General features: G+C 44.5%; 1 protein-coding gene across 2 annotated transcripts; it reads left to right on the top strand.

Moving 5' to 3' along the window:
* Positions 1-1,439: 1,439 nt before the first annotated feature.
* On the top strand, positions 1,440-27,181 carry LOC135515694 (protein arginine N-methyltransferase 8-B-like). 2 transcript variants are annotated; one of them, XM_064939373.1, is made up of 10 exons: positions 1,443-2,282; positions 3,092-3,316; positions 13,873-14,028; positions 16,699-16,762; positions 18,767-18,909; positions 19,672-19,759; positions 21,606-21,721; positions 22,734-22,884; positions 24,104-24,225; positions 26,420-27,181. In XM_064939373.1, exons 1-10 carry the CDS (start codon positions 2,109-2,111, stop codon positions 26,501-26,503), a joined length of 1,323 nt encoding a protein of 440 aa, XP_064795445.1. In that variant the 5' UTR covers positions 1,443-2,108; the 3' UTR covers positions 26,504-27,181. The 2 variants fall into 2 exon arrangements, with proteins under 2 accessions (XP_064795446.1, XP_064795445.1); XM_064939374.1 differs by lacking the exons at positions 18,767-18,909; positions 19,672-19,759 and having other exon boundaries at positions 1,440-2,282.
* The last annotated feature ends 14 nt before the right edge of the window (positions 27,182-27,195 follow it).

The raw sequence follows: 27,195 nt of genomic DNA, 5'->3' as shown, positions 1-27,195 counted from the left end.
AGGCTATTGCCACCCACAGCTGTGGTGTGTGTGTGTGTGTGTGTGTGTGTGTGTGTGTGTGTGTGTGTGTGTGTGTGTGTGTGTGTGTGTGTGTGTGTGTGTGTGTGTGTGTGTGTGTGTGTGTGTGTGTGTGTGTGTGTGTGTGTGTGTGTGTGTGTGTGTGTGTGTGTGTGTGTGTGTGTGTCCTTGAGGTTGTTGCATGGGCTGGTGTCCTTGAGTACAACCAGCAGATAGGGCTCATGCATATGACTGTTAGAGAAAGTACATGTACAGGGAGGACGGACCATTTCTGGATTTGTCCTTGTGTAATTGTGTTCTTTCTTCTTTTAAATGGCTTAATGAATATTTATTTGAATATGGTTTGATGCTGTCTGTCTGTCTGTCTGTCTGTCTGTCTGTCTGTCTGTCTGTCTGTGTGTGTGTGTGTGTGTGTGTGTGTTTGCACACTTGTGTATTACCATTCTCAGCATCTGTGAATGGAAGCATGGCTCCCTAGTTTCCTTCAGCAGCTGTCACTGTTGAGGCATTACACAAGCAGGGAAGTGGGAGGCAGGCAGGCAGTGGTAATGTGGGGGAAGCTGCTATAGCTGCCTAACAATAAACTCACACCTCCTCAATCTATAATCAGGAACAGGCTTGAGGCATCTGCTCCAGAACAAGATTTCGCTTTAGTCGAAAGACACTTAGTCATATGGTGTTTTGCGGATAATATACAATGTGTCTGCAAGTATCACAGTTTAGTGCTGAAGTACAAGGCTGTTTGTGCAAATATGCGCCATTAAATGAATGGACTTTACTCTTTTCTGTTTTATTATTCTATGAATATATAAGATAGAAATAAGATAGAAAAATATATGGATGATGTTTTGTAAAACACCAAGAGAAGTCGTAACACTGTTGCATTGCAATAACGTTTTCTGGTTCTGATTCTTAGGTCTGGTCAGTGTGATGCTGAACATATGATAACGGATGATACTCATTACAGTATGTGTAGCCCATCAATCATAGATATTTTATATTTTGAAATTGCAGTGCAACCTTAAAAAAAGCCGCAATTATTGTATCGCGATCCATCCAAGTGCTCATTACGCATAATGACACTTTGGGGAAATAAACTAAACACCTGCAGGCGATTAGATGTCCAACTTTGCAATGAATCTGCAAATTAGATCATTCACAAATGTTCACATTTAAGATCGAATGGCACGCTTGGGAGAGTGTCAAGAGTCATTCGTATCATTCAGGAAAAGTACGCACAGTTTCGATCCATTTTGCCCAAAATGATTGAATGTCTTTCTTGAGTTAATTACGAAAGTAGGCTAGCTAGAAAGAACATGCCTTCAAGGTCATGGCTCATATAAAGTAGGTTAGATGCAGTATGGGGGAAACGTATGCTGCAAAGGTACAGACACTTTCGTGCTCATAAGAATTGCTCTGCACGGTGGGGAATCCTGCGAAAGTCGAGAAGTACGGCAATTGGTCCGCTATATACAGCATCTCTCTATATTCTGCCGGAAAATCTGTTGTGAAGGTGAAGAGAGGCATCTGACGCGTGGGAGGCATCGATTTATAACTTCTGATCACGAGCCGGTTCTTGGAAAAACGGGTGCCTGACTGCCTGTATAACCATAATGAACAGCTTCAACTCAATACTCAAGTTGAACTTTTGCCATGGGAACGTAGCCAAGTCAAACGGAGGATAGCGCATCCTTCTCCGAATATAAATATCACTGATGGGGCGATTTCAAGCCAACGACTTGTGAGATATGTTGATAGACGTGGAAAACAACTGTTGAGGAGAAGCGGAGTATGAGGATGTATTTTCCTAACGTGGACTAGAGGCATCTTGGTATAGTTTGCTTGCATCATAGACATATGTTGCAGTGCGCAAGAGGAGAGAGGAAGGTTATTTCGAGGTGCTGGTGCATTTGATGCCCAAGTGCCTCTATAGGAACCACCTGTAACTTTTACAAAATGGATACCTGTCGTTTTTATCGATGTGAAACAAACGTTTTAGAAGAGCATGATAACTTTTTAGGGGGCTAACAATAAGTTGGAATTCAGCCTAAAATATTAACTATTTCCGATATTAAACGTTTGCATCATTTATGAAAGTCAATCTAGAGAAAATAAATCTAGCTTATCGAAAGAGAGCTACTAAGTTTATTTTATATAAGATTTTCCCTCCCTGGGTTGAAGAAATCTCGTTGGCTCATATGGGACTGAGGCACTCGCGTTGCCTGCTCCTACGGAGAAAAATGGCGGAGCCGGACAATTCTGAGGTATGTCAGTTCGCTGGTAAATGATCCAAGGAGTGACATATGCTGGTCAAAATCGTTCGTTATATTGCTATAATCGTTAATAATCAATTACCGATGGTTCTGTTTATTAATGTTTTAGTGTCTTTGTCAGTTTTGAAGTAATCGATATTGTATCGACTACTGGTGTCTGTAAAAAGCAATGCAGACACATGCAACGTTTACTTGTTTTTGTAAATTGTTATGGCATATATTCCGCTAAAATATTACATTTGCAAAGAAATGCAATGCAGAAATGATCTGTAGTGGTTAGCGTGTGCGCTGTCCTTGGTGCTGATTTCACTATCCATTCTGCACAATCTGTCGCATGGACTCCTGCTGCTCTGAAAACGGGTAGATGCGTAACATTATGTAATCTAGCCTACCAAGTGACCTCTAATGCATTCTAAGTGTTTCACTGTATTTGTAAATAACACATTTAGCCATGTAATGCTATAAAAAATGGTTTTGAATCAAAGTGCACTGTATTGAAAGCGATTTGATACTGCAAACAGATCCAGTCCTGTTGCTCTTCTCTGATAATGTTCAAGTGTCCTCTCTTCAAATACACCTACACTCACTTTTGTCTGTCCCTAATTCTCAATCTCTCCCTCGCTCTCCCTTCCTCCATCTCTCTCTCTCCCTCCCTCCCTTTTCATCTCTCACTCTCCCATCTCTCTTTCCTCCCCACATTGTCTATCTTTATTTCTGTCTCTTTATTTGCTCTATCCCTACCCTCCTCTCTATCTTCATATTCCCTATTTCTCTCTGCCTCACCCCCTCCTCTCTCTTAGCGGCAGTGTACCATCACTACCCCCCAGTCGCAGTCCTTTCAGCCTGCCTCCTTGCCCAAACCTGTGCCAACTGTCCACCATGTGCCACACCCTCCACATACGCCCCATGTAGCGGCCCTTCCCACCTGCCCCGGGCGCGGCAAGATTGCAAAGCTGCTCAACCCAGAGGAAATGACATCACAGGACTACTACTTTGACTCCTACGCCCACTTTGGCATCCATGAGGTAGGTAGGGGACTCATCCATGAGGTAGGTAGGGGACTCATACATGAGGTAGGTAGGGGACTCATACATGAGGTAGGTAGGGGACTCATCCATGAGGTAGGTAGGGGACTCATCCATGAGGTAGGTAGGGGACTCATCCATGAGGTAGGTAGGGGACTCATCCATGAGGTAGGTAGGGGACTCATACATGAGGTAGGTAGGGGACTCATACATGAGGTAGGTAGGGGACTCATACATGAGGTAGGTAGGGGACTCATACATGAGGTAGGTAGGGGACTCATACATGAGGTGGGTAGGGGACTCATACATGAGGTGGGTAGGGGGTAGGGGTCTCATCCATTAGGTAGGTAGGGGACTCATACATGACTCATCCATTAGATAGGTAGGTAGGGGACTCATACATGAGGTAGGTAGGGGACTCATCATGAGGTAGGTAGGGGACTCATGAGGTAGGTAGGGGACTCATCCATGAGGTAGGTAGGGGACTCATACATGAAGTGGGTAGGGGGGTAGGGTCTGATCCATTAGATAGGTAGGTAGGGGACTCATACATGAAGTAGGTAGGGGACTCATACATGAAGTGGGTAGGGGGTAGGAGTCTGATCCATTAGATAGGTAGGTAGGGGACTCATACATGAAGTGGGTAGGGGGGTAGGAGTCTCATCCATTAGATAGGTAGGTAGGGGACTCATACATGAGGTAGGTAGGGGACTCATCCATGAGGTAGGTAGGGGACTCATACATGAGGTAGGTAGGGGACTCATACATGAGGTAGGTAGGGGACTCATACATGAGGTAGGTAGGGGACTCATACATGAGGTAGGTAGGGGACTCATCCATTAGATAGGTAGGTAGGGGACTCATACATGAGGTAGGTAGGGGACTCATACATGAGGTAGGTAGGGGACTCATACATGAGGTAGGTAGGGGACTCATACATGAGGTAGGTAGGGGGGTAGGAGTCTCATCCATTAGATAGGTAGGTAGGGGACTCATACATGAGGTAGGTAGGGGACTCATACATGGGGACTCATGACATGAGGTAGGTAGGGGGGTAGGAGTCTCATCCATTAGATAGGTAGGTAGGGGACTCATACATGAGGTAGGTAGGGGACTCATACATGAGGTAGGTAGGGGACTCATACATGAGGTAGGTAGGGGACTCATGAGGTGGGTAGGGGAGGTCTCATCCATTAGGTAGATATCCATGTAGGTAGGGGACTCATCCATGAGGTAGGTGGGGACTCATCCATGAGGTAGGTAGGGGACTCATCCATGAGGTAGGTAGGGGACTCATACATGAGGTAGGTAGGGGACTCATCCATGAGGTAGGTAGGGGACTCATGAGGTAGGTAGGGGACATACATGAGGTAGGTAGGGGACTCATACATGAGGTAGGTAGGGGACTCATACATGAGGTAGGTAGGGGGGTAGGAGTCTCATCCATTAGATAGGTAGGTAGGGGACTCATACATGAAGTGGGTAGGGGGGTAGGAGTCTCATCCATTAGATAGGTAGGTAGGGGACTCATACATGAGGTAGGTAGGGGACTCATCCATGAGGTAGGTAGGGGACTCATCCATGAGGTAGGTAGGGGACTCATCCATGAGGTAGGTAGGGGACTCATACATGAAGTGGGTAGGGGGGTAGGAGTCTGATCCATTAGATAGGTAGGTAGGGGACTCATACATGAAGTAGGTAGGGGACTCATACATGAAGTGGGTAGGGGGGTAGGAGTCTGATCCATTAGATAGGTAGGTAGGGGACTCATACATGAGGTAGGTAGGGGACTCATACATGAGGTAGGTAGGGGACTCATACATGAGGTAGGTAGGGGGGTAGGAGTCTCATCCATTAGATAGGTAGGTAGGGGACTCATACATGAGGTAGGTAGGGGACTCATACATGAGGTGGGTAGGGGGGGGGTACTCATCCATTAGATAGGTAGGTAGGGGACTCATACATGAGGTAGGTAGGGGACTCATACATGAGGTAGGTAGGGGACTCATACATGAGGTAGGTAGGGGGGTAGGAGTCTCATCCATTAGATAGGTAGGTAGGGGACTCATACATGAGGTAGGAGGTAGGTAGGGGACTCATACATGAGGTAGGTAGGGGACTAGGGGGTACTCATCCATGAGGTAGGTAGGGGACTCATCCATGAGGTAGGTAGGGGACTCATCCATGAGGTAGGTAGGGGACATGAGGTAGGTAGGGGACTCATACATGAGGTAGGTAGGGGACTCATCCATGTAGGTAGGGACTCATCCATGAGGTAGGTAGGTAGGGGACTCATCCATGAGGTAGGTAGGGGACTCATCCATTAGATAGGTAGGTAGGGGACTCATACATGAGGTAGGTAGGGGACTAGGTGGGTAGGGGGTAGGACTCATCCATTAGATAGGTAGGTAGGGGACTCATACATGAAGTAGGATAGGTAGGGGGGACTCATACATGAAGTGGGTAGGGGGGTAGGAGTCTCATCCATTAGATAGGTCATACATGAAGTGGGTAGGGGGTACTCTCATCCATGATAGGTAGGTAGGGGACTCATACATGGGTAGGTAGGGGGACTCATCCATGAGGTAGAGGGGACTCATACATGAGGTAGGTAGGGGACTCATACATGAGGTAGGTAGGGGACTCATACATGAGGTAGGTAGGAGGTAGGTAGGGGGGTAGAGGTAGTCTCATCCATTAGATAGGTAGGTAGGGGACTCATCCATGAGGTAGGTAGGTAGGGGACTCATACATGAGGTGGGTAGGGGGGTAGGGTCTCATCCATTAGATAGGTAGGTAGTCTCATCCATTGAGAGGTAGGTAGGGTAGGGGGGACTCATACATGAGGTAGGTAGGGGACTCATACATGAGGTAGGTAGGGGGGTAGGAGTCTCATCCATTAGATAGGTAGGTAGGGGACTCATACATGAGGTAGGTAGGGGACTCATACATGAGGTAGGTAGGGGACTCATACATGAGGTAGGTAGGGGACTCATACATGAGGTAGGTAGGGGGGTAGGAGTCTCATCCATTAGATAGGTAGGTAGGGGACTCATACATGAGGTAGGTAGGGGACTCATACATGAGGTAGGTGAGGTCAGGGTAGGGGGGACTCATACATGAGGTAGGTAGGGGACTCATACATGAGGTAGGTAGGGGGGTAGGAGTCTCATCCATTAGATAGGTAGGTAGGGGACTCATACATGAGGTAGGTAGGGGACTCATACATGAAGTGGGTAGGGGGTAGGAGTCTCATCCATGAGGTAGGTAGGTAGGGGACTCATACATGAAGTGGGTAGGGGGGTAGGAGTCTCATCCTTTTGATAGGTAGGTAGGGGACTCATACATGAAGTGGGTAGGGGGGTAGGAGTCTCATCCATTAGATAGGTAGGTAGGGGACTCATACATGAAGTGGGTAGGGGACTCATACATGAAGTGGGTAGGGGACTCATACATGAAGTAGGTAGGGGACTCAGAAGTGGGTAGGGGGGTAGGAGTCTCATCCATTAGATAGGTAGGTAGGGGACTCATACATGAAGTGGGTAGGGGGTAGGAGTCTCATCCATTAGATAGGTAGGTAGGGGACTCATACATGAAGTGGGTACTCTCATCCATTAGATAGGTAGGTAGGGGACTCATACATGAAGTGGGTAGGGGGTAGGAGTCTGATCCATTAGATAGGTAGGTAGGGGACTCATACATGAAGTGGGTAGGGGGGTAGGAGTCTCATCCATTAGATAGGTAGGTAGGGGACTCATACATGAAGTGGGTAGGGGGGTAGGAGTCTCATCCATTAGATAGGTAGGTAGGGGACTCATACATGAAGTGGGTAGGGGGGTAGGAGTCTCATCCATTAGATAGGTAGGTAGGGGACTCATACATGAAGTGGGTAGGGGGGTAGGAGTCTCATCCATTAGATAGGTAGGTAGGGGACTCATACATGAGGTAGGTAGGGGACTCATACATGAAGTGGGTAGGGGGGTAGGAGTCTCATCCATTAGATAGGTAGGTAGGGGACTCATACATGAGGTAGGTAGGGGACTCATACATGAAGTGGGTAGGGGGGTAGGAGTCTCATCCATTAGATAGGTAGGTAGGGGACTCATACATGAGGTAGGTAGGGGACTCATACATGAAGTGGGTAGGGGGTAGGAGTCTCATCCATTAGATAGGTAGGTAGGGGACTCATACATGACTCATCCATTAGATAGGTAGGTAGGGGACTCATACATGAAGTGGGTAGGGGGGTAGGAGTCTCATCCATTAGATAGGTAGGTGAGGGGACTCATCCATGAGGTTGGTAGGAGACTCATACATGAAGTGGGTAGGGGGGTAGGAGTCTCATCCATTAGATAGGTAGGTAGGGGACTCATACATGAAGTTCATCCATTAGATAGGTAGGGGACTCATACATGAAGTAGGGGACTCATCCATTAGATAGGTAGGTAGGGGACTCATACATGAAGTGGGTAGGGGGGTAGGAGTCTCATCCATTAGATAGGTAGGTAGGGGACTCAGAAGTAGGAGTCTCATCCATTAGATAGGTAGGGGACTCATACATGAGGTAGTCTCATCCATTAGATCATACATGGTAGGTAGGGGACTCATACATGAAGTGGGTAGGGGGTAGGAGTCTCATCCATTAGATAGGTAGGTAGGGGACTCATACATGAGGTAGGTAGGGGACTCATACATGAAGTGGGTCGGGGGGTAGGAGTCTCATCCATTAGATAGGTAGGTAGGGGACTCATACATGAAGTGGGTACTCATCCATTAGATAGGTAGGTAGGGGACTCATACATGAAGTGGGTAGGGGGTAGGAGTCTCATCCATTAGATAGGTAGGTTCATACATGAAGTGGGTAGGGGGTATTGAGTGGGTATCCATACATGGTAGGTAGGGGACTCATACATGAAGTGGGTAGGGGGGTAGGAGTCTCATCCATTAGATAGGTAGGTAGGGGACTCATACATGAAGTGGGTAGGGGGTAGGAGTCTCATCCATTAGATAGGTAGGTAGGGGACTCATACATGAAGTGGGTAGGGGGGTGGGGTCTCATCCATTAGGTGGGTAGGGGTAGGAGTCTGGGTAGGGGGTAGGAGTCTCATCCATTAGATAGGTAGGTAGGGGACTCATACATGAAGTGGGTAGGGGGGTAGGAGTCTCATCCATTAGATAGGTAGGTAGGGGACTCATACATGAGGTGGGTAGGGGGGTAGGAGTCTCATCCATTAGATAGGTAGGTAGGGGACTCATACATGAGGTGGGTAGGGGGGTAGGAGTCTCATCCATTAGATAGGTAGGTAGGGGACTCATACATGAGGTAGGTAGGGGGTAGGAGTCTCATCCATTAGATAGGTAGGTAGACTCATACATGGTAGGTAGGGGACTCATACATGAAGTGGGTAGGGGGGTAGGAGTCTCATCCATTAGATAGGTAGGTAGGGGACTCATACATGAGGTAGGTAGGGGACTCATACATGAATTGGGTAGGGGGTAGGAGTCTCATCCATTAGATAGGTAGGTAGGGGACTCATACATGAGGTAGGTAGGGGACTCATACATGAAGTGGGTAGGGGGGTAGGAGTCTCATCCATTAGATAGGTAGGTAGGGGACTCATACATGAGGTAGGTAGGGGACTCATACATGAAGTGGGTAGGGGGGTAGGAGTCTCATCCATTAGATAGGTAGGTAGGGGACTCATACATGAGGTAGGTAGGGGGGTAGGAGTCTCATCCATTAGATAGGTAGGTAGGGGACTCATACATGAAGTGGGTAGGGGGGTAGGAGTCTCATCCATTAGATAGGTAGGTAGGGGACTCATACATGAGGTAGGTAGGGGGGTAGGAGACTCATCCATCAGATTGGTTGGTAGGAGACTCATACATGAAGTGGGTATACTCATCCATTAGATAGGTAGGTAGGGGACTCATACATGAGGTAGGTTGGGGGGTAGGAGTCTCATCCATTAGATAGGTAGGTAGGGGACTCATACATGAAGTGGGTAGGGGGGTAGGAGTCTCATCCATTAGATAGGTAGGTAGGGGACTCATACATGAAGTGGGTAGGGGGGTAGGAGTCTCATCCACGAGGTAGGTAGGTAGGTAGGTAGGTAGGTAGGTAGGTAGGTAGGTAGGTCATCCATGAGGTAGGTAGGTAGGATACTCATCCATGAGGTAGGTAGGAGACTCATCCATGAGGTAGGTAGGAGACTCATCCATGAGGTAGGTAGGTTGGATACTCATCCATGAGGTAGGTAGGTAGGAGACTCATCCATGAGGTAGGTAGGAAGGTAGGTAGGATACTCATCCATGAGGTAGGTAGGAGACTCATCCATGAGGTAGGTAGGTAGGTAGGAGGTAGGTAGGTAGGTAGGTAGGAGACTCATCCATGAGGTAGGTAGGTAGGCGACTCATCCATGAGGTAGATATAGTGCCTTCAGAAAGTATTCACAACCCTTTTACTTTTTCCAAATTTTGTTGTGTTACAAAGTGGGATTCAAATGGATTTAATTGTTGTTGTTTTGTCACAATCCACATACTCTGTAATGTCAAACTGGAAGAAAATTTTGATTAAAAAAACAAACAAAAAAACAAGTTATAGAAAATAAAATACTAATATATCTTGATTAGATAAGTATACAACCCCCTAAGTCAATACATGTTAGAATCACCTTTGTCAGTGATTACAGCTGTGAGTCATTCTGGGCAAGTCTCTAAGAGCTTTGCACACTTGGATTGTACAATATTTGCACATTATTCTTAAAATAATTCTTCAAGCTCTGTCAAATTGGATGTTGATCATTGTTAAACAGCCATTTTCAAGTTTTGCCATAGATTTTCAAGCCGATATAAGTCAAAACTGTAACTAGGCAACTCAGGAACATTCAATGTCGTCTTGGTAAGCAACTCCAGTGTATATTTGGCCTTGTGTTTTAGGTTATTTTCCTGCTGAAAGGGTAATTTGTCTCCCATTGTCTGTTGGAAATCAGACTGAACACGTTTTCCTCTAGGATTTTGCCTGTACTTAGCTCTATTTCGTTTTTTGTATCATTAAAACATTAAAAATACTCTCTTCCTTGCCAATGACAAGCATACCCATAACATGATGCAGCCACCACCATGCTTAAAAATATGAAGAGTGGTACTTAGTGATGGATTTTCCCCAAACATAAGACTTTGTATTCAGAACATAGTTAATTTCTTTGACACATTTTTTTGCAGTTTTACTTTGGTGCCTTATTCGAACAGGATTCATGTTTCAGAATATGTTTTATTCTGTACAGGCTTCCTTCTTTTCACTCTGTCAATCAGGTTAGTATTGTGGAGTAACTACAATGTTGTTGAGCCATCCTCACTTTTCTCTTATAACATTCATTAAACTAATTAACTGTTTTAAAGTCACCATTGGCCTCATGGTGAAATCCCTGAGTGGTTTCCTTCCTCTCTGGCAACTGAGTTAGGAAGGACGCCTGTATCTTTGTAGTGACTGGGTGTATTGATACACCATCCAAAGCATAATTAGTAGGTGCCCTTCTTTGGGAGGCATTGGAAAACCTCCCTGGTCTTTGTGGTTCAATCTGTGTTTGAAATTCACTGCTCGACTGAGGGATCTTACAGATAATTGTATGTGTGAGGTTCAGAGATGAGGTAGTCGTTCAAAAATCATTGTGTTAAACACTATTATTGCACACAGAGTGAGTCCATGCAATTAATACGTACATTATTAGGTGACTTGTTAAGCTAATTTGTACTCCTGAACTTAGGCTTTCCATAACAAAGTGGTTGAATACTTATTGCTCAAGACATTTCAACTTTTCATTTGTTATTAATTTGTACAAAATTCTAAAAATGTAATTCCACGTTGACATTATACGCTATTGTGTGTGGGCCAGTGACCAAAAAAAGGCTGTAACATAACAGAATGTGGAAAAAGTCAAGTGGTGTGAATATTTTCTGGAAGCACTGGAGTTAGGAGACTCATGGATGTTCCTACTGTCCTGCCTGTTGGGATGTTTTGTAAGCACTGTTGCCTAGGCTTGCTCTCTGGGGGGTTTAGGCTTTACACGTTTTCGGATGTAGTTGCCAGCAAATTGAATTGATGGATTGCCAAGCAGACGGACTGACTGAACAACTAAGGAGCTGACTAATGGACTGACTGGTTTACATTCTGGTACCTGGCATGGATAAGGAAAGAGGGCGAGGCATTGAAGTGTCAGACTCATAACCACAGATAGTGATCTATTGAAGTGTCAGACTCATACCACAGATAGTGATCTATTGAAGTGTCAGACTCATACCACAGATAGTGATCTATTGAAGTGTCAGACTCATACCACAGATAGTGATCTATTGAAGTGTCAGACTCATACCACAGATAGTGATCTCATAGACCATACCAGATAGTGATCTATTGAAGTATCAGACTGATACCACAGATAGTGATTTATTGAAGTGTCAGACTCATAACCCAGATAGTGATCTATTGAAGTGTCAGACTCATACCACAGATAGTGATCTATTGAAGTATCAGACTCATACCCCAGATAGTGATCTATTGAAGTGTCAGACTCATACCACAGATAGTGATCTATTGAAGTGTCAGACTCATAACCCAGATAGTGATCTATTGAAGTGTCAGACTCATACCACAGATAGTGATCTATTGAAGTATCAGACTCATACCCCAGATAGTGATCTATTGAAGTATCAGACTCATACCCCAGAGGTGATCTATTGAAGTGTCAGACTCATACCCCAGATAGTGATCTATTGAAGTGTCAGACTCATACCCCAGATAGTGATCTATTGAAGTGTCAGACTCATACCCAGATAGACGTGATCTATTGAAGTGTCAGACTCATACCCAGATAGTGATCTATTGAAGTGTCAGACTCATACCCCAGATAGTGATCTATTGAAGTGTCAGACTCATACCCCAGATAGTGATCTATTGAAGTGTCAGACTCATACCCCAGATAGTGATCTATTGAAGTGTCAGACTCATACCCCAGATAGTGATCTATTGAAGTGTCAGACTCATACCCCAGAGGTGATCTATTGAAGTGTCAGACTCATACCCCAAATGCTCTAGGTATCCTAAAAGAGAATGGGAACAACCAAAAAATGTGTTTCTATCGAGGTCCTTATTTAGCATGTGGGTCAGGTTACAGTCTGAATGCCAAGCAGACCCAAGAACTTAACTGCCCCCGATAAAATGTGTGAGTGTGTGCAGATAGATGGGTATCAGATAATCCCAGCAGGGTTTCGTTATAGACTTACCTCTATTTAAAGAGCCTGTGCCAGTGATGCGGCCTAAATACTGCCTCTGTCACTATGATCGTTTTCTATGAATAGAAATCCAGAAGCTGTCATTTCTACATGTTTAAGAGGACATGCACTACGTCCCAAATGGCACCATATTCACTAAGTAGGGCACTTCTTTCAACCACACATGTCCTGTACCTCCCACTTCTGAATTGTTCAGTGTAGCATATTCATTAAGTCCTGTATGAGGACATTTATATACACATTTTCCACACGCCGTTGATTCTCTCAGCCTGATATTAACCAAATGAGTCCCACCGTATTGCCAGGGCGTTTTGGACATCTCAGCCCTTTTTAACATGGTGTGTTTGGGTTACAGACTTCTGGGTTGTACCATTGGATTTGTTCATTTCTTCTGCACCCATAGACACCATTAGTCTGTGTGATTAATGGGGGCTGCACTACAGCTGTGTTTTTGAGACAAGGGTGGATTCCGAAGGTGTCTGGGGACGGGTCTTTAATACAAAAATGTCTGTCGAGTCCGAATGGTTTGAGCTGCAAACTATTAAAGCTGTCTATGAAAAACTACTTTGCTCTATGAAGCGCACATGCCACACAAGAGTGATTAGAAGGTAAGGGGTTCTTCTACGTAGAAGATCATAGAAAATCCCAGGACATACTGTCTGTAATACTATAATAAGCTCACATAGTTGATGTCACAAACTCCAAACAGTTGTTACTGACTCGGTAGATATACATTTTTTCACAGACCTTAGTTTTTAAATGGACATTTGTCAATAAAACCCATGAATGCAACTGTTTAAGTCAAATTATATTTTGTGTTCAAATTGTAGGCCTGGATGTCCTGAAAATAAAATGGTAAAACACTTCATTGTGAGGCTCAATATGAGGGCTGGACATGCAGATAACTGAAAGACAGATGAATGAGATCTCAGGACTGATAGGGTTAAGTCTTTCTGAGCTTGACGTCCTCTGTGTATCATGTTTTTCCTGACCCCATGACCTGACCAGGTAAAACTCCTGGACAAAGTCATTGTCACGGAGCTACAAAGTCTTGCACATTCTGGAAATCCTAACTTCCACATAAGTCAAATATTCACTTATTCTCCCATTGACACCAATGCATGACTAAATGCTGGATATTCCCCGATACTTCTGCGATAAGGTTTGAATCCAGTCCTAAGTGAAAATTCGACTTCAGTTAGGATTCAGCTCTCTGTGAGATTCCCAATCCCATCAACATTCCCATCTTGTTCCCTGTTGGTCAGGAGATGCTGAAGGATGAAGTACGGACCCTGACCTATAGGAATGCCATGTACCACAACAAGCACATGTTCAAGGACAAGATAGTTCTGGACGTGGGCAGTGGGACAGGCATCCTGTCCATGTTCGCTGCCAACGCGGGTGCCAGGCACGTGTACGGGGTGAGTCCTTGTCCTGCTTTAAACAGCAAACACCTTTTTCACATGGTTCATTTGCCAAATGTTGTCGAACTTTTTCACACGGTTCATTTGCCAAATGTTGTCGAATGTTGCAGATAGACATTCCATGAATAGAGCTGATGTGATTCCTTAATTCTCCATGTGGAGAGGCATGTTCGTTCTACATAGCCGATTTCCATCTAAACATTCCAAAACGTTGCGTCCTTCTGAACGCGCCCGTCTATGATTTTAACAGAGGCCTGTTGGACACTATAGGGCCGAGTTGAAACATACCCTGCTGGTTTTTACATTTTCCTTTCACATTGTCCTTTTCCAGCATGGCACAAGCAGCCATGGTGGATGCGTAACCAGGCCAGCCCAGATCGGCATGGCCTGGCTCGGGTTGGCCCTGTAGTGTGAACCAGGCTGAGGAACAAATGGACTTGATGGTTGATATTCGATTGTCGTACAGTCGTCTGATCTGTCTGTTGAGTTGAAGTGGATATAAATGATATACAGTGGGGCAAAAAAGTATTTAGTCAGCCACCAATTGTGCAAGTTCTCCCACTTAAAAAGATGAGAGAGGCCTGTAAATTTCATCATAGGTACACTTCAACTATGACAGACAAAATGAGAAAAAAAATCCAGAAAATCACATTGTAGGATTTTTAATGAATTTATTTGCAAATTATGGTGGAAAATAAGTATTTGGTCACCTACAAACAAGCAAGATTTCTGGCTCTCACAGACCTGTAACTTCTTCTTTAAGAGGCTCCTCTGTCCTCCACTTGTTACCTGTATTAATGGCACCTGTTTGAACTTGTTATCAGTATAAAAGACACCTGTGCACAACCTCAAACAGTCACACTCCAAACTCCACTATGGCCAAGACCAAAGAGCTGTCAAAGGACACCAGAAACAAAATTGTAGACCTGCACCAGGCTGGGAAGACTGAATGTGCAATAGGTAAGCAGCTTGGTTTAAAGAAATCAACTGTGGGAGCAATTATTAGGAAATGGAAGACATACAAGACCACTGATAATCTCCCACGATCTAGGGCTCTACGCAAGATCTCACCCCGTGGGGTCAAAATGATCACAAGAACGGTGAGCAAAAATCCCAGAACCACATGGGGGGACCTAGTGAATGACCTGCAGAGAGCTGGGACCAAAGTAACACAGCATACCATCAGTAACACACTACGCCGCCAGGGACTCAAATCCTGCAGTGCCAGACGTGTCCCCCTGCTTAAGCCAGTACATGTCCAGGCCCATCTGAAGTTTGATAGAGAGCATTTGGATGATCCAGAAGAAGATTGGGAGATTGTCATATGGTCAGATGAAACCAAAATATAACTTTTTGGTAAAAACTCAACTCGTCGTGTTTGGAGGACAAAGAATGCTGAGTTGCATCCAAAGAACACCAAACCTACTGTGAAGCATGGGGGTGGAAACATCATGCTTTGGGGCTGTTTTTCTGCAAAGGGACCAGGACGACTGATCCATGTAAAGGAAAGAATGAATGGGGCCATGTATCGTGAGATTTTGAGTGAAAACCTCCTTCCATCAGCAAGGGCATTGAAGGTGAAACGTGGCTGGGTCTTTCAGCATGACAATGATCCCAAACACACCGCCCGGGCAACGAAGGAGTGGCTTCGTAAGAAGCATTTCAAGGTCCTGGAGTGGCCTAGCCAGTCTCCAGATCTCAACCCCATAGAAAATCTTTGGAGGGAGTTGAAAGTCCGTGTTACCCAGCAACAGCCCCAAAACATCACTGCTCTAAAGGAGATCTGCATGGAGGAATGGGCCAAAATACCAGCAACAGTGTGTGAAAACCTTGTGAAGACGTACAGAAAACGTTTGACCCCTGTCATTGCCAACAAAGGGTATATAACAAAGTATTGAGATAAACTTTTGTTATTGACCAAATACTTATTTTCCACCATAATTTGCAAATACATTTATTAAAAATCCTACAATGTGATTTTCTGGATTTTTTTTCTCATTTTGTCTGTTGAAGTGTATCTATGATGAAATTACAGTCCTCTCTCATCTTTTTAAGTGGGAGAACTTGCACAATTGGTGGCTGACTAAATACTTTTTTGCCCCACTGTAAGTCTTGGTGGGTGTAGCGCTGACACTTGTTCACCCGCACAAACACATACACACACACACACACACACACACACACACACACACACACACACACACACACACACACACACACACACACACACACACACACACACACACACACACACACACACACACACACACACACACACACTATCCAGCACCTTGCTCCCGGTTCATGGTGTAAATTGTCATAACACTCTACTCTACCTCCATTAGCATCTTGGCTAAATCTTCTGAGATCCTGCCATGTAACTACACTAGTGTCGTCTCTGTAATGCTAACAAGCTAACACACATCAGAGGCACATCTCCAGGCTCCCGTCCAGATGATCGCTAATGCAGAAGATCACATAGTCAATGTCTGCATCCCAAATGGTCTTATGAATCATATATAACACCAATGGAGGAGAGAGGGAAAAGATACAGCACATGGATAACATTTGTGATAAAGTGCATCTAGGATGAGTGGTAAAGCTGCAATGATTGCAGTGGGTGCCCTCATCAAACCTGTGTTTGTTCCTTCTTGTTATGTTCCCCAGATTGAGTGTTCAAGTATATCAGAGTATTCTGAGAAGATCATCAAGTCCAACCACCTACACAATGGTAAGAGCTACACTACATACCAATCATGTATATAGATTCACACAGTGTATCCGACATGGCTATGTCCTGTCAAAGTTACATGCTACAAGTTAACTAGTCAAAGGACAAGGATTTGGGGAGGATAAACTGAACTGTGTCTAAAGCCAACTTCTGATTCTAGAACTGTGTCTAAAGGCAACTTCTGATTCTAGAACTGTGTCTAAAGGCAACTTCTGATTCTAGAACTGTCTAAAGGCAACTTCTGATTCTAGAACTGTGTCTAAAGGCAACTTCTGATTCTAGAACTGTCTAAAGGCAACTTCTGATTCTAGAACTGTGTCTAAAGGCAACTTCTGATTCTAGAACTGTGTCTAAAGGCAACTTCTGATTCTAGAACTGTGTCTAAAGGCAACTTCTGATTCTAGAATTGTGTCTAAAGGCAACTTCTGATTCTAGAACAGTGTCTAAAGGCAACTTGCAACCATAATATGCATAGTACACATATTAGGCTACTCATGTTCTGTGGTTCTGTATTACTATATGGGTGCAGTGGGGGGAGACAGCTGGCTAACTGAGAGATAACATGATGTATTAACATTGATAAAGTATCAATGAGAGAGACAGAGAGAGAGAGACAGAGAGAGAGAGAGAGATATTCAGACAGACATTCAGACAGACATCTTCAGCCTGGACTCCGGCTGGCAGCTCTGTCTGGCAGCTCTCCTCCCAAACAAAACATCCCTAATATGAGACATCAATCAGAATGAGCTGTATGTCACTGATCACCACTCTGAAATGTCACATTGATGGAACTCCACAGATGGACATGAAATTGAAAGACCCAGAACAAAAAGGGGAACATTGACACTTGATCAATGTTATTCTAACATTTAGAATATATTTTTGTTGTAGTGGAGTGTTTGGTGTAGTGGAGAGCAGTGTTTAGTGTAGAGTAGTGTTTTGTGAGGTGGGGTGTTATGTTGTGTACTGGAGTCTTTAGTATAGTGGAGTCTTTAGTGTAGTGGAGCGTTTAGTGTAGTGGAGTGTTTAGTGTAGTGAGGTGTTTAGTGTAGTGAAGTGTTTAGTGTAGTGTAGTGTAGTGTTTGGTGTACTGGAGTGTTTAGTGTAGTGTAGTGTTTAGTGTAGTGGAGTGTTTAGTGGAGTGTTTAGTGTAGTGGAGTGTTTAGTGTAGTGGAGTGTTTAGTATAGTGTAGTGTTTGGTGTACTGGAGTGTTTAGTGTAGTGTAGTGTTTAGTGTAGTGGAGTGTTTAGTGTAGTGTAGTGTTTGGTGTACTGGAGTGTTTAGTGTACTGGAGTGTTTAGTGTAGTGGAATGTTTAGTGTAGTGAAATGTTTGGTGTAGTGGAGTGTTTAGTGTAGTGGAGTGTTTGGTGTCGTGAAGTGTTTGGTGTAGTGGAGTGTTTAGTGTTGTAGAGTGTTTGGTGTAGTGGAGTGTTTAGTGTAGTGGAGTGTTTAGTGTAGTGGAGTGTTTAGTGTAGTGGAGTGTTTAGTGTAGTGGAGTGTTTAGTGTAGTGGAGTGTTTAGTGGAGTGGAGTGTTTAGTGTAGTGGAGTGTTTAGTGTAGTGGAGTGTTTAGTGTAGTGGAGTGTTTAGTGGAGTAGTGGAGTGTTTAGTGTAGTGGAGTGTTTAGTGTAGTGGAGTCAAGTGTTTAGTGTAGTGGAGTGTTTATTGGAGTGGAGTGTTTAGTGTAGTAGAGTGTTTGGTGGAGTGGAGTGTTTAGTGGAGTGGAGTGTTTAGTGTAGTAGAGTGTTTGGTGGAGTGGAGTGTTTAGTGTAGTAGAGTGTTTGGTGGAGTGGAGTGTTTACTGGAGTGGAGTGTTTAGTGTAGTAGAGTGTTTGGTGGAGTGGAGTGTTTGGTGTAGTGGAGTGTTTGGTGGAGTGGAGTGTTTGGTGTAGTGGAGTGTTTAGTGGAGTGGAGTGTTTGGTGGAGTGGAGTGTTTAGTGTAGTGGAGTGTTTAGTGTAGTAGAGTGTGTGTTGTGAGTGACATTCTGTGTCCTGTCCTTCAGTCATCACTATCTTCAATGGGAAGGTGGAGGAGGTGGAACTGCCAGTGGAGAAAGTAGACATCATCATCTCAGAGTGGATGGGCTACTGTCTCTTCTACGAGTCTATGCTCAATACGGTCATCTTCGCCAGGGACAAATGGCTAGTAAGCGTGTGTGTTTGTTTTTGTGTATGGGTGTGTGTGTGAGAGAGAGAGAGAGAGAGAGAGAGAGGTAATACAGGTGTAGGGTCTTAATTTGGTCAGTCTTTTGTTGCTGAGACTTTTCTTGCACCACAGAAAATGCAGCTTTGAGCTTTGAAGATTTACATAAATTCAGTGAAAACCCACATTAGCACATGGTTATATTAACAGTATTGCACTTTTCATGTAGCATATTTTTGACCAGCTAATAGCCTAACCACCAATCAAGCAACGTTCAAATCCTGTTGCTCTAGGATAATTTTTCAATGACAATATAGATCAAATGAAGATCCTACACCTGTACATGCATGCATGTATGTGTGCAATGATGTGTGTTCATGTGTGTGTGCATGTACGTTTGTGTGTGTGTGTGTGTGTGTGTGTGTGTGTGTGTGTGTGTGTGTGTGTGTGTGTGTGTGTGTGTGTGTGTGTGTGTGTGTGTGTGTGTGTGTGTGTGTGTGTGTGTGTGTGTGTGTGTGTGTGTGTGTGTGTGTGTGTGTGTGTGTGTGCATCCACATATCGACAAAGGTCCTGCTTATAGCGCCCAGCGAGAGGACGATCTGGTTTCTAACCAGTGTTGTTGCTTCAGGGTTTTAGACCGGGTATGTGCTAATGTTACATACAGGATGCCAGGTGTGCAGACAATGCATGTGACTGTAGGATGTCTCTATTCTCTATGAGGTGTATCTCAACTCAATTTATGTTGGTGTCCCCTCTCACATTCAGAAGCCTGGAGGGCTGATGTTTCCTGACAGGGCTGCTCTGTATGTGGTGGCCATCGAGGACAGGCAGTACAAGGACTTCAAGATACACTGTGAGAACATCCTTCCGTCTCCGTTTCTTAGCTACTGTGTGTATACTGTATGTATGCTGGAGGTATCCTGTCCTCTCCCTCTTCCAGTAGGCTCTCTCCTCCAGCCTCTGGGTTGGACTAGACTACAGAGAGCTGTGCAGAGGAGGGATGGAGGGAAGAGAGGGAGAGCCTGTCTGCTCTGTTCTTAACCCAAACTGAAGTAGACCTATAATACAAGGCTGCCAGATGTTGTGGAAGAGTATTTAAGGCCCCTGTCTCTCACGAGAGGAACACCAGATAGACATACTAAGGGAGCCAACATTTTTGGCAATTGTGAAGCTGTGCTATCTTTCCACTGTTTCTGAGGGTTGTTATCGATCCTAGGCAGTAAGTAGAGAATAACAGTTTTAATCTCAATCTAAAACTTGAGACACTCTTCCAATCCAACACAGTACCAATAAAGTCTGTGTGATGGCCACCACTGAGAGAGTCTGTGTGAGAGAATCTGTATGAGAAAGTCTATGTGATGACCACCACTGAGAGAGAGAGAGAGAAAGAGAGAGAGAGTCTGTGTGATGAGAACCACAGAGAGAGAGAGAGAGAGAAAGAGAGAGAGAGTCTGTGTGATGACCACCACCGAGATAGTCTGTGTGATGACGACCACTGAGAGAGAGTCTATGTGATGACCACCACTGAGAGAGAGCGAGAGAGAGTCTGTGTGTTGACCAACACTTAGAGAGAGCCTGTGTGATGGCCACCACTGAGAGAGAGCAAGAGAGAGAGAGTCTGTGTGATGACCAACACTTAGAAAGAGAGGCTGTGTGATAACCCCCACTGAGAGAGAGAGGGTCTGTGTGATGACCACCACTGAGAGAAAGAGAGAGAGTCTGTGTGATGACCACCACTGAGAGAGAGAGAGAGAGAGTCTGTGTGAAGACCACCACTTTTAGAGAGAGAGAGAGAGAGAGAGAGAGAGAGAGCGTCTGTGTGATGACCACCACTTAGAGAGAGAGAGAGTCTGTGTGATGACCACCACTGAGAGAGAGAGTCTGTGTGATGACCCCCACATAGAGAGAGAGAGAGTCTGTGTGATGACCAACACTTAGAGAGAGAGAGTCTGTGTGATGACCCCCACACTTAGAGAGAGAGAGTCTGTGTGATGACCACCACTTAGAGAGAGAGAGTCTGTGTGATGACCACCACTGAGAGAGAGAGAGAGAGAGAGAGAGAGAGAGAGAGAGAGAAAAGAGAGAGAGAGAGAGTCTGTGTGATGGCCACCACTTAGAGAGAGAGAGTCTGTGTGATGACCACCACTGAGAGAGAGAGAGAGAGAGAGAGAGAGAGAGAGAGAGAGAGAGAGAGAGTGAGAGAGAGAGAGTCTGTGTGATGGCCACCACTTAGAGAGACAGAGAGAGTCTTTGTGATGACCACCATTTAGAGAGAGAGTGAGAGTCTGTGATGACCACCACTTAGAGAGAGAGAGTCTGTGTGATGACCACCACTTAGAGAGAGAGAGAGAGTCTGTGTGATGGCCACCACTTAGAGAGAGAGAGAGAGTCTTTGTGATGACCACCATTTAGAGAGAGAGAGAGAGTCTGTGTGATGACCACCACTTAGAGAGAGAGAGAGAGAGAGAGAGAGAGTGTGATGGCCACCACTTAGAGAGAGAGAGGCTGTGTGATGACCACCACTTAGAGAGAGAGGCTGTGTGATGACCAACACTTCAGACACAGAGTGTACCAGGTTTGCTCATATCTGAGTGTGTGTGTGTGTGTGTGTGTGTGTGTGTGTGTGTGTGTGTGTGTGTGTGTGTGTGTGTGTGTGTGTGTGTGTGTGTGTGTGTGTGTGTGTGTGTGTGTGTATTCAGGGTGGGAGAACGTGTATGGTTTTGACATGACCTGCATCCGTAACGTGGCCATGAGAGAGCCCCTGGTGGATGTGGTGGACCCCAAACAGGTGGTGACCAACTCCTGCCTAGTCAAGGTCAGTGTGTGTGTGTGTGTGTATATATGTGTGTATATGTGTGTAAATGTGTGTGTGTGAATTACTGCATGAATCCAGACAGACTTAAAAAATTACTTTCCAACATTGAAGTGTCACAGTGAGACGACCAGCGAAGAATTATGATGAGCCCTAAATGGGTTCCGTGTCCCTGTCTGTGATTTGCATGTCAATGAATGTGTCTAGACTGTGTGTTTCTAGACTGTACAGACTTCACAGTGGAACCCATGCCAGCCACCGTATCTGAGCCATAAATAGGCCTGGCACTCCCGGGTCTGTGTGACACATTGGGATTTAACAATGCTGTCCTGTCCTGTCCAATGACGGCCTGTCTGTCCTGTCTGTCCTGTCCGATGTCACATCAATCATCCAAAAGAGAGGCATGATATGAGATGCTGTGTGAATTATCTTCAGGAGGAAAGTATTTGATGCTGAGAGGTGCCATGCTTTCTAGGGCATATGAATGAAAGGATGGATGGATGAATTGAACAGATGAAGTAATTAATTAATAAAACAGATGATTGACTCACTGACTGACTGGATTGAATAAATGAATGAATAAATGAATGAATGAATAAACAAATATATTGGGTAGAATTGAACGAAATAAAGAGTAGAACACAAACATGGAAGGAGAGGTTAGTCAGGTAGTGGGGGGAGGGGGGAGGGGGGGAGTGTGCAAAAAGCACTGGATCAGAAAGCATGTCATGAAACTTCTCAACAATCTAATATCATCCCATAGATAATGAGGTTGAAGGGCAGAATGGAGCCAACCACGTGTGTTTGAGAGATGTGCATTTGTGTATGTCTGACAGTGCTTTTATGTATGAGGGAGTGATAGATGTAAGGAGAGAGAGATTGTGAGAGATATGTTGAAATAGAGGAGAAAGGAGAAGTGTATGTGTGTGTGTGAGAGAGAGAGAGAGAGAGAGAGAGATCTTTCTTCCGACGCATGTCACCCTGTACCATATTTCCCTTGTAACCTATGACCCAGGAAGTGGACATCTACACGGTGAAGCCTGAGGACCTGTCTTTCACCACGGCCTTCTGCCTGCAGATCCAGAGGAACGACTATGTCCACGCCATGGTCACCTACTTCAACATCGAGTTCACCAAGTGTCATAAGAAGACTGGCTTCTCTACCGGTTAGACCTCACCACACACATATGGGTTGTGTTCATTTGGCACCAAGAGTCAGAAAACAGACTGAAACAGGGAAGAACTACCTGAACTAGTCCAATAAGAAAGACCTACTTTTATTTTCATTGCAAAAATGTTTTGTTACTAATGAACATACCCCACGATGTGACCACATTCAAGTACACTAAACGCTAGGTCCTTTGAAATTAGGTGTATGACAATATAAGTTACATATCTTCCACACAAGCCACTTGTGTTGTTAAAAGCTCTGGAACCTGAAGCCACCAGAGATCTTTTACAGGGAGAGAACCACCGTGTTCAGTTTCTGGGTCCTGTCCAGGTTATGCAACAATGAAAAGTTGTAATTTCAAACAGACATCAATCATTTTGTGTAAATCAGTCAATTGTAGCACTTGTACAAATAAGCCAGGGTGAAAAAATGTTCTCATACCTGTAGTTGTGGAGATTCTTGTCTTTGGCAATGATCCTTTGGTTTTGTTTGGAAGATTGTGGAAGCACAGTGCATTTTTTGCATGTTAATTCATCAAGGTTTTTGACAAGGGGAGGGTGATATTATTGTGAGGTGTAGGTTTGAGGCTGATGATCAAAAGGTACTGCTAGACATAAAAGCATGAAGTAATAGCATACTTTGCTGTTTCCTATAATGACAAGTTGACTTGGGTTCTCAGCTCTTGACCCCATCTAGTGGTGTGAAATGGAACAGCACAGGTTAAAAATACATACCAATGGTACTTTTTCTGTCTCCCTCTGTCTGATTATTTCACTCTCCACCATCTCTCTGAAGATCTCAATTGCATACTCATCGTGTCCTCTCTCCTCTCAAAACCCATTGGAGGATAACTCAGAGGGGAGGGACCTCTGGCTTTCTTATCCAATGGGTGATGAGAAGGAGACAAGGAGAGAGGACGCAATATGTATGCAATTGAGATCTCCCCTATGTCTCTCAATACTATATTAATTTTCTCCTAATCCTCTCTCCATCTCCACCTCCTCCTCCTCTCTCTTGTTCCCCTCCTCCTATTCCTCCCCCTCTTCCATCTCCTCCTCCTCCTCTCTTGTTCCCCTCCTCCTATTCATCCCCCTCTCTTCCATCTCCCCCTCTTCCTCTCTTCCTCCCCTCCTGCTATTCCTCCCCCTCTCTTCCATCTCCCCCTCCTCTCTTGTTCCCCTCCTCCTAATTCTCCCCCTCTCTCCCATGGCCAGCTCCAGACGCCGCCAGTACCCACTGGAAGCAGACAGTGTTTTACCTGGAGGACTACCTGACTGTGAGGAAGGGAGAGGAGATACTGGGCAGCATCGCAGTCAAGCCCAACGATAAGAACGTGGTGAGAATAGAGCTACGCTGTATTAGAACTGCAGCTCACTCCAGGCCAGCATAGAATAAAATGCTGTTTAAAAAATAATCATTCTAGATGGGGTTTTTCTATAGATGTCAAGTCTTTAACATGATCTATGAATATGTCTTTCTAAGAGTGAAGCCCTACATGAGTATTAGCTCAGATGCCGCAAAACCACCATCCTATTGCTGTACCACCCACTGACTTTAACTGTTAAAACTCTACCAATGCATCCTCCCTTCTTCCCTTATTTGAAGTATTCACGGATTGGAGAGGGTTGGATTGGTGAAAGTAGTACAGTGGGAAACTGGCAGTGACTTATCCAACCTTAGAAACAGCTGAAGTGTACATACACTTAGGTTGGAGTCATTAAATCTCGTTTTCCAACACTCCACAAATGTCTTGTTAACAAACTATAGTTTTGACAAGTCTGTTAAGACATCTACTTTGTTCATGACACAAGTCATTCTTCCAACAATTGTTTACAGACAGATTATTTCACTCATAATTCACTGTATCACAATTCCAGTGGGTCAGAAGTTTACATACACTAAGTTGACTGTGCCTTTAAACAGCTTGAATAATTCCAGAAAATTATGTCATGCTTCTGATAGGCTGATTGACATCATTTGAGTCAATTGGAGGTGTGCCTGTGGATGTATTTCAAGGTCTTCCTTCAAACTCGGTGACTCTTTGCTTGACATCATGGGAAAATCAAAAGAAATCAGCCAAGACCTCAGAAAAAAAAACTGTTGACCTCCACAAGTCTGGTTCATCCTTGGGAGCAATTTCCAAACGTCTGAAGGTACCATGTTCATCTGTACACACAATAGTATACAAGTATAAACACCATGGGACCACGCAGCCATCATACCGCTCAGGAAGGAGACGCGTTCTGTCTCATAGAGATGAATGCGTACTTTGGTGCGAAAAGTGCAAATCAATCACAGAACAACAGCAAAGGACCCTGTGAAGATGCTGGAGGAAACAGGTACATAAGTATCTATTTCCACAGTAAAACGAGTCCTATATCGACATAACCTGAAAGACCGCTCAGAAGGAAGAAGCCACTGCTCCAAAACCGACATAAAAAAGCCAGACTACGGTTTGCAACTGCACATGGGGACAAAGATCGTACTTTTTGGAGAAATGTCCTCCTGTCTGATGAAACAAAAATAGAACTATTTGGCCATAATGACCATGGTTATGTTTGGAGGAAAAAGGGGAAAGCTTGCAAGCCGAAGAACACCATCCCAACCGTGAAGCATGGTGGTGGCAGCATCATGTTGTGGGGCTGCTTTGCTGCACGAGGGACTGGTGCACTTCACAAAATAGATGGCATCATGAGGGAGGAAAATGATGCGGATGTATTGAAGCAACATCTCAAGACATCAGTCAGGAAGTTAAAACTTGGTTGCAAATGGGTCTTCCCATGGCCATCACAAAGCCCTGACCTCAATCCTATAGAATATTTGTGGGCAGAACTGAAAAATTGTGTGTGAGCAAGGAGGCCTACAAACCTGACTCAGTTACACCAGCTCTGTCAGGAGGAATGGGCCAAAATTCACCCAACTTATTGTGGGAAGCTTTTATTTTTACAGGGACAGTGACCAACATTTCAGTAAAAGTGCAGTCCCTGGGCAAGTTAAACAATTTAAAGGCAATGCTTCCAAATACTAATTGAGTGTTTGTAAACCTCTGACCCACTAGGAATGTGATGAAAGAAGTAAAAGCTCAAATAAATAATTCTCTCTACTATTATTCTGACATTTCACATTCTTAAAATACAATGGTGATCCTAACTTACCAAAGACAGGGAATTTTTACTAGGATTAAATATCAGAAATTGTGAAAAACTGAGTTGAAATGTATTTGGCTAAAGTGTATGTAAACTTCCAACTTCAACTGTAGGTCAGTGACTACTTTAAATGGAGGGAAGAAGGATGTCTTTTCAAAGCATTCAAAAGGGCTAAATATCCCTACTGTTGTGTCCATCTCAAATACCCTTTTCCCACTACTAAGCCAAGCCGTACTGTGCTGGCCTGGTTACACATCCGTAGTTACTGAAATTATAGGAGGCCAATGTGAAAAGAAAATTCCAGAGGCAGCAGCTATGGTTGGGGTCGACACGATACTGTCAAATGGTTATAGGTGGACTGAAGAGTCTTCTCTTGTATTCCAGCGGGACCTGGAGTTCACCTTGGAGTTGGACTTTAAAGGACAGCTGTGTGATGCGGCCATTTCCCACGACTACAAGATGCGCTAGCTGACCAGCAAAGGGCGATATCCCCCTCCTTGAGAGGGAGGGCACAGGCTCTCCAACAGGCCCTCTTATTGGTCCGAGGGGGACACGATACACATCTGATTGGATGACAGCGCTCCAGCACCTAAGTGATGTCATAAAAACAAGCCATTTCGAAGCAATAGCGCCATCACCTGCCACATTTTTAAAGCTGCCCTGAGAATGTAATATCCCTGATGAACTTGATTTGTTATTTTTTTCAGGTTGAGTTTCAGTGTTATCAGTACTAGAGCTAAAGGAGTTCTAGGGGTTTTAGATGCCAGTCCAGAGGCACTTTAAGGACAAACTCTGAGCAGGAAAACAGACAGACTCCACCTCTGTTTTACAGCTGTCTTTTGAAGTTCAACGAATGCAGAACCTAAGAGTTTAACAGGAAAGTCATTCAGTGTTTGTTCAAGTTAGTTATTTTGTTGGTATTCAGTACTGGTAAGTTATTTGCATGTTTAGCTTTTTGTTCTTGGTTGATTTCAGGTATCCTGATTTGATCATTTGAGATATTCACAATTGCTAATGGAACATGTTTAATGATAGAAACCTGTGAGAAATGTCTTGTCTTCCATCTCCAGCTGGAAGTTATTTTGCCATTTTGATTTTGGGGTGTGGTGTAGGAGTGATGAACAAATAAAGAACAATTACTTAGAATTGTTGAGAAAGAA

Source organism: Oncorhynchus masou, chromosome 27, assembly GCF_036934945.1.
Source record: "Oncorhynchus masou masou isolate Uvic2021 chromosome 27, UVic_Omas_1.1, whole genome shotgun sequence".
Lineage (NCBI taxonomy): Eukaryota > Metazoa > Chordata > Actinopteri > Salmoniformes > Salmonidae > Oncorhynchus > Oncorhynchus masou.
This window is presented reverse-complemented; position numbering and strand designations above follow the sequence as displayed.